Here is a 15,139-nt window from a genome sequence, read left to right on the forward strand (position 1 = left end):
TACTCCAGATCCTATAAAATAAAGACGACTTGAATGTCTTACTCCAGATCTTATAAAATAAAGACGACTTGAATGTCTTATTCCAAATCTTATAAAATAAAGACGACTTGAATGTCTTATTCCAAATCTTATAAAATAAAGACGACTTCAATGTCTTATTCCAAATCCTATAAAATAAAGACGACTTGAATGTCTTACTCCAGATCCTATAAAATAAAGACGACTTGAATGTCTTACTCCAGATCTTATAAAATAAAGACGACTTGAATGTCTTATTCCAGATCTTATAAAATAAAGACGACTTGAATGTCTTATTCCAAATCTTATAAAATAAAGACGACTTGAATGTCTTACTCCAGATCCTATAAAATAAAGACGACTTGAATGTCTTACTCCAGATCCTATAAAATAAAGACGACTTGAATGTCTTATTCCAGATCTTATAAAATAAAGACGACTTGAATGTCTTATTCCAAATCTTATAAAATAAAGACGACTTCAATGTCTTATTCCAAATCTTATAAAATAAAGACGACTTGAATGTCTTATTCCAAATAAAGACCTTGAATGTCTTAAAATAAAATAAAGACGACTTGAATGTCTTACTCCAGATCCTATAAAATAAAGACGACTTGAATGTCTTATTCCAGATCTTATAAAATAAAGACGACTTGAATGTCTTATTCCAGATCTTATAAAATAAAGACGACTTGAATGTCTTATTCCAGATCTTATAAAATAAAGACGACTTGAATGTCTTACTCCAGATTATATAAAACAAAGACGACTTGAATGTCTTACTCCAGATTATATAAAACAAAGACGACTTGAATGTCTTACTCCAGATCATATAAAACAAAGACGACTTGAATGTCTTACTCCAGATCTAATCAACTGAAAAAGACAACGTGATTGTCTTACTCCAAATCTTATAAATTAAAAATGATGACATGTCAATGGGATAATTTGCATACCAGCTAAAATGTTCCTATTTCAGACAATTATCTCTCATATTGAACAACACTTATTCTCTATATGTAAACGTTAATGGGTAACTTTTGTACTTAAAGTAAGACCTAATTTAAGTTTGCGCGATCTCACAACGTGACTTTAGTTTTCTTTGAACTATATGTTTATTCAACTTGTCTTTTCTAACTTCTGACACTTATAGTTCCCCGAACTAAGATAACAAAGGCTGGAATACACGGCTTAAGAGAGAAGAATGTTGGCCATCTTCTTTTGTTACTCACGTATTAAAATTTTTAATTTTAATTCATCATTATATGATACGATGAAGTGTTTCCACAGTTAATTCAAACGGCATAAAGAAAGTTAGGACTGATTAGAGGAAGTGAGATCACTTTGAATAGACACACAGACCGTAATAATTCGTGGAATATTCTGAACTGTACCATAATACCACTTTCTCAACTACAAATTAATTTACACGTGCATAAAACCATATTTCTGAGAATCTGTTATATTGTATATAGTTGTTTAGAAGGTGGGTTTAGTTAGTACATACACTCATGCAGAAGGACATGTTTCGATGAAAAACAGCGTGAGCCTTCAAGACACCAGTCTAGAAAGGTTTGATAAGATGTTCTACCATTATTGGTCTTCAAGACACCAGTCTAGAAAGGTTTGATAAGATGTTCTACCATTATTGGTCTTCAAGACACCAGTCTAGAAAGGTTTGATAAGATGTTCTACCATTATTGGTCTTCAAGACACCAGTCTAGAAAGGTTTGATAAGGTGTTCTACCATTATTGGTCTTCAAGACACCAGTCTAGAAAGGTTTGATAAGGTGTTCTACCATTATTGGTCTTCAAGACACCAGTCTAGAAAGGTTTGATAAGATGTTTTACCATTATTGGTCTTCAAGATACCAGTCTAGAAGGGTTTGATAAGGTGTTCTACCATTATTGGTCTTCAAGACACCAGTCTAGAAAGGTTTGATAAGATGTTCTACCATTATTGGTCTTCAAGATACCAGTCTAGAAAGGTTTGATAAGATGTTCTACCATTATTGGTCTTCAAGATACCAGTCTAGAAAGGTTTGATAAGGTGTTCTACCATTATTGGTCTTCAAGATACCAGTCTAGAAAGGTTTGATAAGGTGTTCTACCATTATTGGTCTTCAAGATACCAGTCTAGAAAGGTTTGATAAGATGTTCTACCATTATTGGTCTTCAAGATACCAGTCTAGAAAGGTTTGATAAGGTGTTTTACCATTATTGGTCTTCAAGATACCAGTCTACAAAGGTTTGATAAGGTGTTTTACCATTATTGGTCTTCAAGACACCAGTCTACAAAGGTTTGATAAGGTGTTTTACCATTATTGGTCTTCAAGACACCAGTCTAGAAAGGTTTGATAAGATGTTCTACCATTATTGGTCTTCAAGACACCAGTCTAGAAAGGTTTGATAAGATGTTCTACCATTATTGGTCTTCAAGACACCAGTCTAGAAAGGTTTGATAAGGTGTTCTACCATTATTGGTCTTCAAGACACCAGTCTAGAAAGGTTTGATAAGATGTTCTACCATTATTGGTCTTCAAGACACCAGTCTAGAAAGGTTTGATAAGATGTTCTACCATTATTGGTCTTCAATACACCAGTCTAGAAAGGTTTGATAAGGTGTTCTACCATTATTGGTCTTCAAGAAACCAGTCCAGGAAGATTTGATAAGGTGTTCTACCATTATTGGTCTTCAAGACACCAGTCTAGAAGGGTTTGATAAGGTGTTCTACCATTATTGGTCTTCAAGATACCAGTCTAGAAAGGTTTGATAAGGTGTTCTACCATTACTGGTCTTCAAGAAACCAGTCCAGGAAGATTTGATAAGGTGTTCTACCATTATTGGTCTTCAAGACACCAGTCTAGAAAGGTTTGATAAGGTGTTCTACCATGATTGGTCTTCAAGAAACCAGTCCAGGAAGATTTGATAAGGTGTTCTACCATTATTGGTCTTCAAGATACCAGTCTAGAAAGGTTTGATAAGGTGTTCTACCATTATTGGTCTTCAAGACACCAGTCTGGAAAGGTTTGATAAGGTGTTCTACCATTATTGGTCTTCAAGATACCAGTCTAGAAAGGTTTGATAAGGTGTTCTACCATTATTGGTCTTCAAGATACCAGTCTAGAAAGGTTTGATAAGGTGTTCTACCATGATTGGTCTTCAAGAAACCAGTCCAGGAAGATTTGATAAGGTGTTCTACCATTATTGGTCTTCAAGATACCAGTCTAGAAAGGTTTGATAAGGTGTTCTACCATTACTGGTCTTCAAGAAACCTGTCCAGGAAGATTTGATAAGGTGTTCTACCATTATTGGTCTTCAAGACACCAGTCTAGAAAGGTTTGATAAGATGTTCTACCATTATTGGTCTTCAAGATACCAGTCTACAAAGGTTTGATAAGGTGTTTTACCATTATTGGTCTTCAAGATACCAGTCTAGAAAGGTTTGATAAGGTGTTCTACCATTATTGGTCTTCAAGATACCAGTCTAGAAAGGTTTGATAAGGTGTTTTACCATTATTGGTCTTCAAGATACCAGTCTAGAAAGGTTTGATAAGGTGTTTTACCATTATTGGTCTTCAAGATACCAGTCTAGAAAAGTTTGATAAGGTGTTCTACCATTATTGGTCTTCAAGACACCAGTCTAGAAAGGTTTGATAAGGTGTTCTACCATTATTGGTCTTCAAGACACCAGTCTAGAAAGGTTTGATAAGGTGTTCTACCATTATTGGTCTTCAAGATACCAGTCTAGAAAGGTTTGATAAGATGTTCTACCATTATTGGTCTTCAAGATACCAGTCTAGAAGGGTTTGATAAGGTGTTCTACCATTATTGGTCTTCAAGATACCAGTCTAGAAAGGTTTGATAAGGTGTTCTACCATGATTGGTCTTCAAGAAACCAGTCCAGGAAGATTTGATAAGGTGTTCTACCATTATTGGTCTTCAAGATACCAGTCTAGAAAGGTTTGATAAGGTGTTCTACCATTACTGGTCTTCAAGAAACCAGTCCAGGAAGATTTGATAAGGTGTTCTACCATTATTGGTCTTCAAGACACCAGTCTAGAAAGGTTTGATAAGATGTTCTACCATTATTGGTCTTCAAGATACCAGTCTACAAAGGTTTGATAAGGTGTTTTACCATTATTGGTCTTCAAGATACCAGTCTAGAAGGGTTTGATAAGGTGTTCTACCATTGGTCTTCAAGATACCAGTCTAGAAAGGTTTGATAAGGTGTTCTACCATTATTGGTCTTCAAGATACCAGTCTACAAAGGTTTGATAAGGTGTTTTACCATTATTGGTCTTCAAGACACCAGTCTACAAAGGTTTGATAAGATGTTCTACCATTATTGGTCTTCAAGACACCAGTCTAGAAAGGTTTGATAAGATGTTCTACCATTATTGGTCTTCAAGATACCAGTCTAGAAAGGTTTGATAAGATGTTCTACCATTATTGGTCTTCAAGATACCAGTCTACAAAGGTTTGATAAGGTGTTCTACCATTATTGGTCTTCAAGACACCAGTCTAGAAAGGTTTGATAAGGTGTTCTACCATTATTGGTCTTCAAGACACCAGTCTAGAAAGGTTTGATAAGATGTTCTACCATTATTGGTCTTCAAGACACCAGTCTAGAAAGGTTTGATAAGATGTTCTACCATTATTGGTCTTCAAGACACCAGTCTAGAAAGGTTTGATAAGGTGTTCTACCATTATTGGTCTTCAAGACACCAGTCTAGAAAGGTTTGATAAGATGTTCTACCATTATTGGTCTTCAAGACACCAGTCTAGAAAGGTTTGATAAGATGTTCTACCATTATTGGTCTTCAAGATACCAGTCTAGAAAGGTTTGATAAGGTGTTCTACCATTATTGGTCTTCAAGATACCAGTCTAGAAAGGTTTGATAAGGTGTTCTACCATTATTGGTCTTCAAGACACCAGTCCAGGAAGATTTGATAAGGTGTTCTACCATTATTGGTCTTCAAGAAACCAGTCTAGAAAGGTTTGATAAGGTGTTTTACCATTATTGGTCTTCAAGACACCAGTCCAGGAAGATTTGATAAGGTGTTCTACCATTATTGGTCTTCAAGAAACCAGTCTAGAAAGGTTTGATAAGGTGTTCTACCATTATTGGTCTTCAAGAAACCAGTCTAGAAAGGTTTGATAAGGTGTTTTACCATTATTGGTCTTCAAGACACCAGTCCAGGAAGATTTGATAAGGTGTTCTACCATTATTGGTCTTCAAGATACCAGTCTAGAAAGGTTTGATAAGGTGTTTTACCATTATTGGTCTTCAAGATACCAGTCTAGAAAGGTTTGATAAGGTGTTCTACCATTATTGGTCTTCAAGAAACCAGTCTAGAAAGGTTTGATAAGGTGTTTTACCATTATTGGTCTTCAAGACACCAGTCCAGGAAGATTTGATAAGGTGTTCTACCATTATTGGTCTTCAAGATACCAGTCTACAAAGGTTTGATAAGGTGTTTTACCATTATTGGTCTTCAAGATACCAGTCTAGAAAGGTTTGATAAGGTGTTCTACCATTATTGGTCTTCAAGACACCAGTCTAGAAAGGTTTGATAAGGTGATTGGTCTTCAAGATACCAGTCTAGAAGGGTTTGATAAGATGTTCTACCATTATTGGTCTTCAAGATACCAGTCTAGAAGGGTTTGATAAGGTGTTCTACCATTATTGGTCTTCAAGACACCAGTCTAGAAAGGTTTGATAAGGTGTTTTACCATTATTGGTCTTCAAGATACCAGTCTAGAAAGGTTTGATAAAGTGTTTTACCATTATTGGTCTTCAAGATACCAGTCTAGAAAGGTTTGATAAGATGTTCTACCATTATTGGTCTTCAAGATACCAGTCTAGAAAGGTTTGATAAGGTGTTCTACCATTATTGGTCTTCAAGACACCAGTCTAGAAAGGTTTGATAAGATGTTCTACCATTATTGGTCTTCAAGATACCAGTCTAGAAAGGTTTGATAAGGTGTTCTACCATTATTGGTCTTCAAGACACCAGTCTAGAAAGGTTTGATAAGGTGTTCTACCATTATTGGTCTTCAAGATACCAGTCTAGAAAGGTTTGATAAGGTGTTCTACCATTATTGGTCTTCAAGATACCAGTCTAGAAAGGTTTGATAAGGTGTTCTACCATTATTGGTCTTCAAGACACCAGTCTAGAAAGGTTTGATAAGATGTTCTACCATTATTGGTCTTCAAGATACCAGTCTAGAAAGGTTTGATAAGGTGTTCTACCATTATTGGTCTTCAAGATACCAGTCTAGAAAGGTTTGATAAGATGTTCTACCATTATTGGTCTTCAAGATACCAGTCTAGAAAGGTTTGATAAGGTGTTCTACCATTATTGGTCTTCAAGATACCAGTCTAGAAAGGTTTGATAAGGTGTTTTACCATTATTGGTCTTCAAGACACCAGTCCAGGAAGATTTGATAAGGTGTTCTACCATTATTGGTCTTCAAGATACCAGTCTACAAAGGTTTGATAAGGTGTTCTACCATTATTGGTCTTCAAGATACCAGTCTAGAAAGGTTTGATAAGGTGTTCTACCATTATTGGTCTTCAAGATACCAGTCTACAAAGGTTTGATAAGGTGTTCTACCACTATTGGTCTTCAAGATACCAGTCTAGAAGGGTTTGATAAGATGTTCTACCATTATTGGTCTTCAAGATACCAGTCTAGAAGGGTTTGATAAGGTGTTCCACCATTATTGGTCTTCAAGACACCAGTCTAGAAAGGTTTGATAAGGTGTTTTACCATTATTGGTCTTCAAGATACCAGTCTAGAAAGGTTTGATAAGGTGTTTTACCATTATTGGTCTTCAAGATACCAGTCTACAAAGGTTTGATAAGGTGTTTTACCATTATTGGTCTTCAAGATACCAGTCTAGAAAGGTTTGATAAGATGTTCTACCATTATTGGTCTTCAAGATACCAGTCTAGAAAGGTTTGATAAGGTGTTTTACCATTATTGGTCTTCAAGACACCAGTCTAGAAAGGTTTGATAAGATGTTCTACCATTATTGGTCTTCAAGACACCAGTCTAGAAAGGTTTGATAAGATGTTCTACCATTATTGGTCTTCAAGACACCAGTCTAGAAAGGTTTGATAAGATGTTCTACCATTATTGGTCTTCAAGACACCAGTCTAGAAAGGTTTGATAAGGTGTTCTACCATTATTGGTCTTCAAGAAACCAGTCCAGGAAGATTTGATAAGGTGTTCTACCATTATTGGTCTTCAAGACACCAGTCTGGAAGGGTTTGATAAGGTGTTCTACCATTATTGGTCTTCAAGATACCAGTCTAGAAAGGTTTGATAAGGTGTTCTACCATGATTGGTCTTCAAGATACCAGTCTAGAAGGGTTTGATAAGGTGTTCTACCATTATTGGTCTTCAAGATACCAGTCTAGAAAGGTTTGATAAGGTGTTCTACCATGATTGGTCTTCAAGAAACCAGTCCAGGAAGATTTGATAAGGTGTTCTACCATTATTGGTCTTCAAGATACCAGTCTAGAAAGTTTTGATAAGGTGTTCTACCATTATTGGTCTTCAAGACACCAGTCTGGAAGGGTTTGATAAGGTGTTCTACCATTATTGGTCTTCAAGATACCAGTCTAGAACGGTTTGGTAAGGTGTTCTACCATTATTGGTCTTCAAGATACCAGTCTAGAAAGGTTTGATAAGGTGTTCTACCATGATTGGTCTTCAAGAAACCAGTCCAGGAAGATTTGATAAGGTGTTCTACCATTATTGGTCTTCAAGATACCAGTCTAGAAAGGTTTGATAAGGTGTTCTACCATTATTGGTCTTCAAGATACCAGTCTAGAAAGGTTTGATAAGGTGTTCTACCATTATTGGTCTTCAAGATACCAGTCTAGAAGGGTTTGATAAGGTGTTCTACCATTATTGGTCTTCAAGACACCAGTCTAGAAAGGTTTGATAAGGTGTTCTACCATTATTGGTCTTCAAGATACCAGTCTACAAAGGTTTGATAAGGTGTTTTACCATTATTGGTCTTCAAGACACCAGTCTAGAATGGTTTGATAAGATGTTCTACCATTATTAGTCTTCAAGATACCAGTCTAGAAAGGTTTGATAAGGTGTTTTACCATTATTGGTCTTCAAGATACCAGTCTAGAAAGGTTTGATAAGATGTTCTACCATTATTGGTCTTCAAGAAACCAGTCCAGGAAGATTTGATAAGGTGTTCTACCATTATTGGTCTTCAAGACACCAGTCTAGAATGGTTTGATAAGGTGTTTTACCATTATTGGTCTTCAAGACACCAGTCCAGGAAGATTTGATAAGGTGTTCTACCATTATTGGTCTTCAAGATACCAGTCTACAAAGGTTTGATAAGGTGTTTTACCATTATTGGTCTTCAAGATACCAGTCTAGAAGGGTTTGATAAGGTGTTCTACCATTATTGGTCTTCAAGACACCAGTCTAGAAAGGTTTGATAAGGTGTTTTACCATTATTGGTCTTCAAGATACCAGTCTAGAAGGGTTTGATAAGGTGTTCTACCATTATTGGTCTTCAAGATACCAGTCTAGAAAGGTTTGATAAGGTGTTCTACCATTATTGGTCTTCAAGACACCAGTCTAGAAAGGTTTGATAAGGTGTTCTACCATTATTGGTCTTCAAGATACCAGTCTAGAAAGGTTTGATAAGGTGTTTTACCATTATTGGTCTTCAAGACACCAGTCTAGAAAGGTTTGATAAGATGTTCTACCATTATTGGTCTTCAAGATACCAGTCTAGAAAGGTTTGATAAGATGTTCTACCATTATTGGTCTTCAAGATACCAGTCCAGGAAGATTTGATAAGGTGTTCTACCATTATTGGTCTTCAAGACACCAGTCTAGAAAGGTTTGATAAGATGTTCTACCATTATTGGTCTTCAAGACACCAGTCTAGAAAGGTTTGATAAGATGTTCTACCATTATTGGTCTTCAAGACACCAGTCTAGAAAGGTTTGATAAGGTGTTCTACCATTATTGGTCTTCAAGACACCAGTCTAGAAAGGTTTGATAAGATGTTCTACCATTATTAGTCTTCAAGATACCAGTCTAGAAAGGTTTGATAAGATGTTCTACCATTATTGGTCTCAAGACACCAGAAAGGTTTGATAAGGTGTTCTACCATTATTGGTCTTCAAGACACCAGTCTAGAATGGTTTGATAAGATGGTCTTCAAGATACCAGTCTAGAAAGGTTTGATAAGATGTTCTACCATTATTGGTCTTCAAGAAACCAGTCCAGGAAGATTTGATAAGGTGTTCTACCATTATTGGTCTTCAAGACACCAGTCTAGAATGGTTTGATAAGATGTTTTACCATTATTGGTATTATGTTATGTTATCATGAGTCTGTAAGACACCAGCTCTAAGGGTGTGACAAGGTGTTGAATAGAGATAACTAATAAGAATTGATCATTTGAGAAAAAAATTGATGTCCAGAACTGAAACAAACCGAGGATTTCTAGTCCTTTTATACCACAAATACCAGAATCTTAGGAAAGAGGTTCAGACACTGTATGAAATTATAATCTTATGTTGTGCCACAGGTGGTATGTTTTATCTCCAATTTGAAAATTTGGAGTAATGTTCTTTCTTGAAGAATGAAACACAAAACTATCAAATAATGTAAAGTTAATCTATTTTAATAATTATTTTATGTTCAAGTGTTAGTGTATTCGCCTACACATAAAATAGGTTTCCGTTACCAAAGTATACGTATTAAGGTTTACTTGTCGCTAAACATTCACGCCACTTCATATGTCTAATACGAAGTTCCACACAGAAAAGGAAAGTCAAGCATGTTGCAGATTAGAGAAGAACTCGAAACATGAAATTACGAGGTCGTGTTTATAATATTGAAGCAACTTTATATATTATATTAAGACCACGTGCCTTAATCTGTCCAATCACAACATATATAATATTGTTCCATCCATATATGTATCAAACGTTCTAAACAAATATCTGTATTTGTATTTATGTCAACTTTTCCAAGGTTATTTGGAACCGTCCCTAATTTCGAGTTACTTCTCCAGAAAGAAGTCATCCAGATCCAGTTAACAGCAGCTTACCACATATAATTCAATAAGGGATTAACTGTCACTCCTGTAACGGTCCACGAAATTAATAATTTGTTACGAGTTCAGTGTAAACTTGAAGTACAAAATTTTACTTTATACTTGGATACGCATTTTCTATCGTATCTTGTTTGTTGTCGTTTTGTAACATTTGCATGTCGTAAATTATGTTTTGTTTTTTTATTCTGTTGTGTTAATGGCGTGGTCAACTTCTGTTGCGGTGGTCAGAGAGAGACCTACCTCTTGGTACTGCTGCTAGGGTCATGTCGTGATCAATGAATTGGCCCCAAGACATGAAGAGGACGGACATTTCCCCACTTGGGTAGTTTATGTCCGGATGAATGTGGGTACTAATCACACGAGCCGGTGGTAGTGGTCCTCCGGTTACGGATATGCGTGGAGCCGAGATTCCTGGAAAAAGAAATTAGAGATAAAATTGACTGGTTTTGTAGTAGCCACAAGTATATCTAGGGGAAATTAGGTATAGGTTTTGTTATGTTACTCGACGTTGTCAATTTTCTTGTTTTTTTCTTAAAGGGAATATGGAGGTAATGACGTCACTTTGCCACTTGCAGCACGAGCAAAATGAAGAAAATGGCGTCTAAACTGTTATAAAAATCATACAACTACGCACGTGCTATCTTTGGAAAGCTGTCCCTAACTTTCAACTAGCAGGAAATGTACTTAGTCAAAATCACTCACCGACATCTCTTGGAATACTTGAATTTACCAATTACTTTCATAACGCAACGGTAACTCCAAAAGTTGGGAGCAAAATTTTGGCGACAGCGGGACGTGAGGCGTGAACCCTCGGAATTCACAAGCCGGACGCGCTAACCACTTTTCCACGCCCGTCCAGTGTGTAATGACGTCACGAGTGACATCATAACATATAACGATGTTCTAGCTTTTCACAGATAGCAGAAGGATCATCTTTCCCAGATCTGTTCACGTACACACTTAATTAGTGTTTGATAATATAAAGAAACGTGCTATAAAATAACAAATCAAATATTTTCTCGTCCTATTTTTTAACAGCATTATTTTAACTAAATATCTGTCTCTTTCTTTCTTTTAACTGCTTATAGCGGTCCGGCATGGTCCGATGGTTAAGGCGCTCGACTCGTAATCTTAGGATCGCGGGTTCGAATTCCCGTCACACCAAACATAATTGCTTTTCCAGCCGTGGGAGATTATAATGTGACGGTCAATCCCCACTATTCGTTGGTAAAAGAGTAGTCCAAGAGTTGGCGGTGGGTAGTGATGACTAGCTGCCTTCCCTCTAGTCTTGCGCTGCTACATTAATGACGGCTAGCGCAGATAGCTCTCGTGTACCTGTGCGCGAAATTCAAAAACGAACAAATAACCGTTTATAATTCACAGTTACTTAAGGGGTTTATAACAGCCTGTTAGACGACTTTACCCCATCCCTCCAGGATCACTCACTCTTTACCCACGGGGATTTGAATTTTTTTATGCTACAAACACTACATAAAACACATATGTTTTATTTTATGTGTGTTTTTTTTCTGGAAATATTTCTCCACAGATCAGAACCACACGTACACGAGGGAAGTGTTAATAATTTACAATTCACAAAACAACAAAAACAAGCAGATATGGCTCAGCTGTGACAGATACGTTGTTCTGTTTATTACTGATCTGATGGTGTATGCTTTTGTATTCTAATTAAATATTATTTACAACATACCATCAGCATATGCAGGGGGAAGGAATCGAACAAACGGAGTATGCGTTGTCCCCCAACTGGAATGTTGTACGTTGTTACAATGTCCCGTGTACGATCGATGTCGTTCAACAGTACATGGCAAGGGTTTCACGTGGGCGGGGCAAATTTTCCAGATGTCAGTGCGAGAGGTGTCAATCATTGGAAGGCCGTTCATGATCTCGTCCCGTGTCAACTTAAACCTGCAATAAGAGTAAACGTTCACCTTATTTCATTGGTTGATCTTCTGCCACTCATTTAATCTTTAGTCTGATTTAACTGAGCACTTAGGAGTCAGATATTAACTGAAAACCATTCGATATCATTGAGGCAGAAACTACTACTGGTATAAGGAGTGACATCAATTGTTTCAAAATACTATAGCACGTAGTTTGAGACTAAAAGACGTAGATTCCCTGACAAAAATTAGGAAGAATGGAGATGCATATCCATTTCATATCAATACTCTTCCATTTTCTTCAGTTTGTTTGTATTTTTGTCAACAAACATAATAACGAAAAAAAACGTTCGTTGTGGTAAAGGGAATGATAACTTGTCAGAGTTGTTCTCGATTTGTAAAAACATACTTAAACGATAGTGAAAACAAAAACGAATAATGTTTCAAAAAATCTACATAGCTGAATTATGGAAAAGTCATTATTGAACTAAAAACAACTTTAATAAAGGATTGTGTTATTTACGTTCAGTTTGAACTAACAACACTCGTTTCTTTACCAAATACTTGTTGTCAGAAGACTATAATAAATGTGTGTACCCAGTATTATAATAACTTTTCCATATTACAAAGAGACACCAATAGTAATTTTATGTGCCACAAGAGGGTTGATATTAAACTACATAACAAACTGTTCATGTGTTAGTAAATGGATAGTACTCGAGTGTTAGATTATAACTACATAACAAACTGTTCATGTGTTAGTAAATGGATAGTACTCGAGTGTTAGATTATAACTACATAACAAACTGTTTATGTGTTGGTTAATGGATAGTACACGAGTGTTAGATTATAACTACATAACAAACTGTTCATGTGTTAATAAATGGATAGTACTCGAGTGTTAGATTATAACTACATAACAAACTGTTCATGTGTTGGTAAATGGATAGTACTCGAGTGTTAGATTATAACTACATAACAAACTGTTCATGTGTTGGTAAATGGATAGTACTCGAGTGTTAGATTATAACTACATAACAAACTGTTCATGTGTTAGTAAATGGATAGTACTCGAGTGTTAGATTATAACTACATAACAAACTGTTCATGTGTTAGTAAATGGATAGTACTCGAGTGTTAGATTATAACTACATAACAAACTGTTCATGTGTTAGTAAATGATGTAACTTCCATGATTAGATGTGAGAAGGTAAGAAAATTATGATACTTTTTTTTTTCGAAATTCACAGTTAATGACGTACAGTGAGTGAAATATATAACATAATGATCTAGAATATGAGGTATATCTAACTTACTAATGCGATAAAACACAGGTTGTCTAAATATGTCAGATACACTTAATAATCTGATGAAGTACAAGATGTCTCAATATGTAATATACAATTACTAACGTCATGAAATACAGGTTGTCTCAATATGTAATATACACCTACTAATGTGATAAAATAAAAGTTGTCTCAACATATCAAACACACTTACTAATGTGATGAAATAATGGTTGTCCCAATATGTCAAATACACTTACTAATGTGATGAAGAACAAGTTGTCTCAATATATAAAACGAACCTACTAATGTGTTGTAATATGAGTGATTTGAATATGTTAGATAGACTTACTAATGTAGCAAGATACGAGTTATATCAGTATACCATACAAACTTACTGATGTGCTAAAATACGAGTGGTCTCAAGTATTATTTCTCCTGTGATTCCAATATCTGTTGGGTGAGGTTCCAGAGACTGAATGTTACGAGGTGGTCGGTACCCTAAAAAATAATAAAAATCATATATTTTATTTCTTCATCCTTAGAAATCACACATTTCTTTTCCACTAATACTTACTAAAGCTTCCCAAACACACATTTCTTTTCCACTAATACTTACTAAAGCTTCCCAATCACACATTTCTTTTCCACTAATACTTACTAAAGCTTCCCAAACACACATTTCTTTTCCACTAATACTTACTAAAGCTTCCCAAACACACATTTCTTTTCCACTAATGCTTACTAAAGCTTCCCAATCACACATTTCTTTTCCACTAATGCTTACTAAAGCTTCCCAATCACACATTTCTTTTCCACTAATGCTTACTAAAGCTTCCCAATCACACATTTCTTTTCCACTAATACTTACTAAAGCTTCCCAAACACACATTTTTTTCCACTAATACTTACTAAAGCTTTCCTAAACACACATTTCTTTTCCACTAATGCTTACTAAAGCTTCCCAAACACATTTCATTTTTTTTCCACTAATACTTACTAAAGCTTCCTAAACACACATTTTTTTTCCACTAATACTTACTAAAGCTTCCTAATCACACATTTTTTTTTTCCACTAATACTTACTAAAGCTTCCCAAACACACATTTCTTTTTTCCACTAATACTTACTAAAGCTTCCTAATCACACGTTTTTTTCCACTATCACTTTACTAAAGCTTCCCCAACACATTTTTTTTTCCACTAATACTTACTAAAGCTTCCCAAACACATTTTTTTTTACTGATGCTTTACTAAAGCTTCCTAATCACACATTTTTTTTCCACTAATGCTTTACTAAAGCTTCCCTAATCACACATTTTTTTTCCACTATCGCTTACTAAAGCTTCCTAATCACGCGTTTTTTTCCACTCATGCTTACTAAAGCTTCCCTAATCACACATTTTTTTTTTCCACTATCACTTTACTTAAAGCTTCCCCAACACACGTTTTTTTTCCACTAATACTTACTAAAGCTTCCCAAACACATTTTTTTTCCACTAATGCTTACTAAAGCTTCCTAATCACATTTTTTTTTCCACTAATGCTTACTAAAGCTCCCCTAATCACATTTTTTTTTCCACTAATGCTTACTAAAGCTTCCCTAATCACACATTTCTTTTTCCACTAATACTTTACTAAAGCTTCCTAATCATTTTTTTTCCACTAATGCTTACTAAAGCTTCCTAATCACACATTTTTTTCCACTAATACTTTACTAAAGCCTAATCACACATTTTTTTCCACTAATACTTACTAAAGCTTCCCTAATCACACATTTTTTTCCACTAATACTTACTAAAGTTTCCTAATCA

The 15,139-nt window shown here is 35.4% G+C and overlaps 1 protein-coding gene across 2 annotated transcripts in view; it reads right to left on the minus strand.

Annotated features, from left to right (window-relative positions):
- The window catches only part of LOC143246675 (peroxidase-like), a 100,779-nt gene that overhangs the window by 45,243 nt on the left and 40,397 nt on the right, over nt 1-15,139 (minus strand). For both annotated transcript variants that reach the window (XM_076493750.1, XM_076493749.1), the window contains exons 4-6: nt 13,725-13,827; nt 11,848-12,065; nt 10,377-10,547 (exon numbers count right to left, since the gene is read on the minus strand). In XM_076493750.1, coding sequence (XP_076349865.1) covers nt 10,377-10,547; nt 11,848-12,065; nt 13,725-13,827 — 492 coding nt within the window. The remainder of the gene's footprint in view (nt 1-10,376; nt 10,548-11,847; nt 12,066-13,724; nt 13,828-15,139) is intronic.

Source organism: Tachypleus tridentatus, chromosome 3 (assembly GCF_004210375.1).
Source record: "Tachypleus tridentatus isolate NWPU-2018 chromosome 3, ASM421037v1, whole genome shotgun sequence".
NCBI classification, from domain to species: Eukaryota; Metazoa; Arthropoda; class Merostomata; order Xiphosura; family Limulidae; genus Tachypleus; species Tachypleus tridentatus.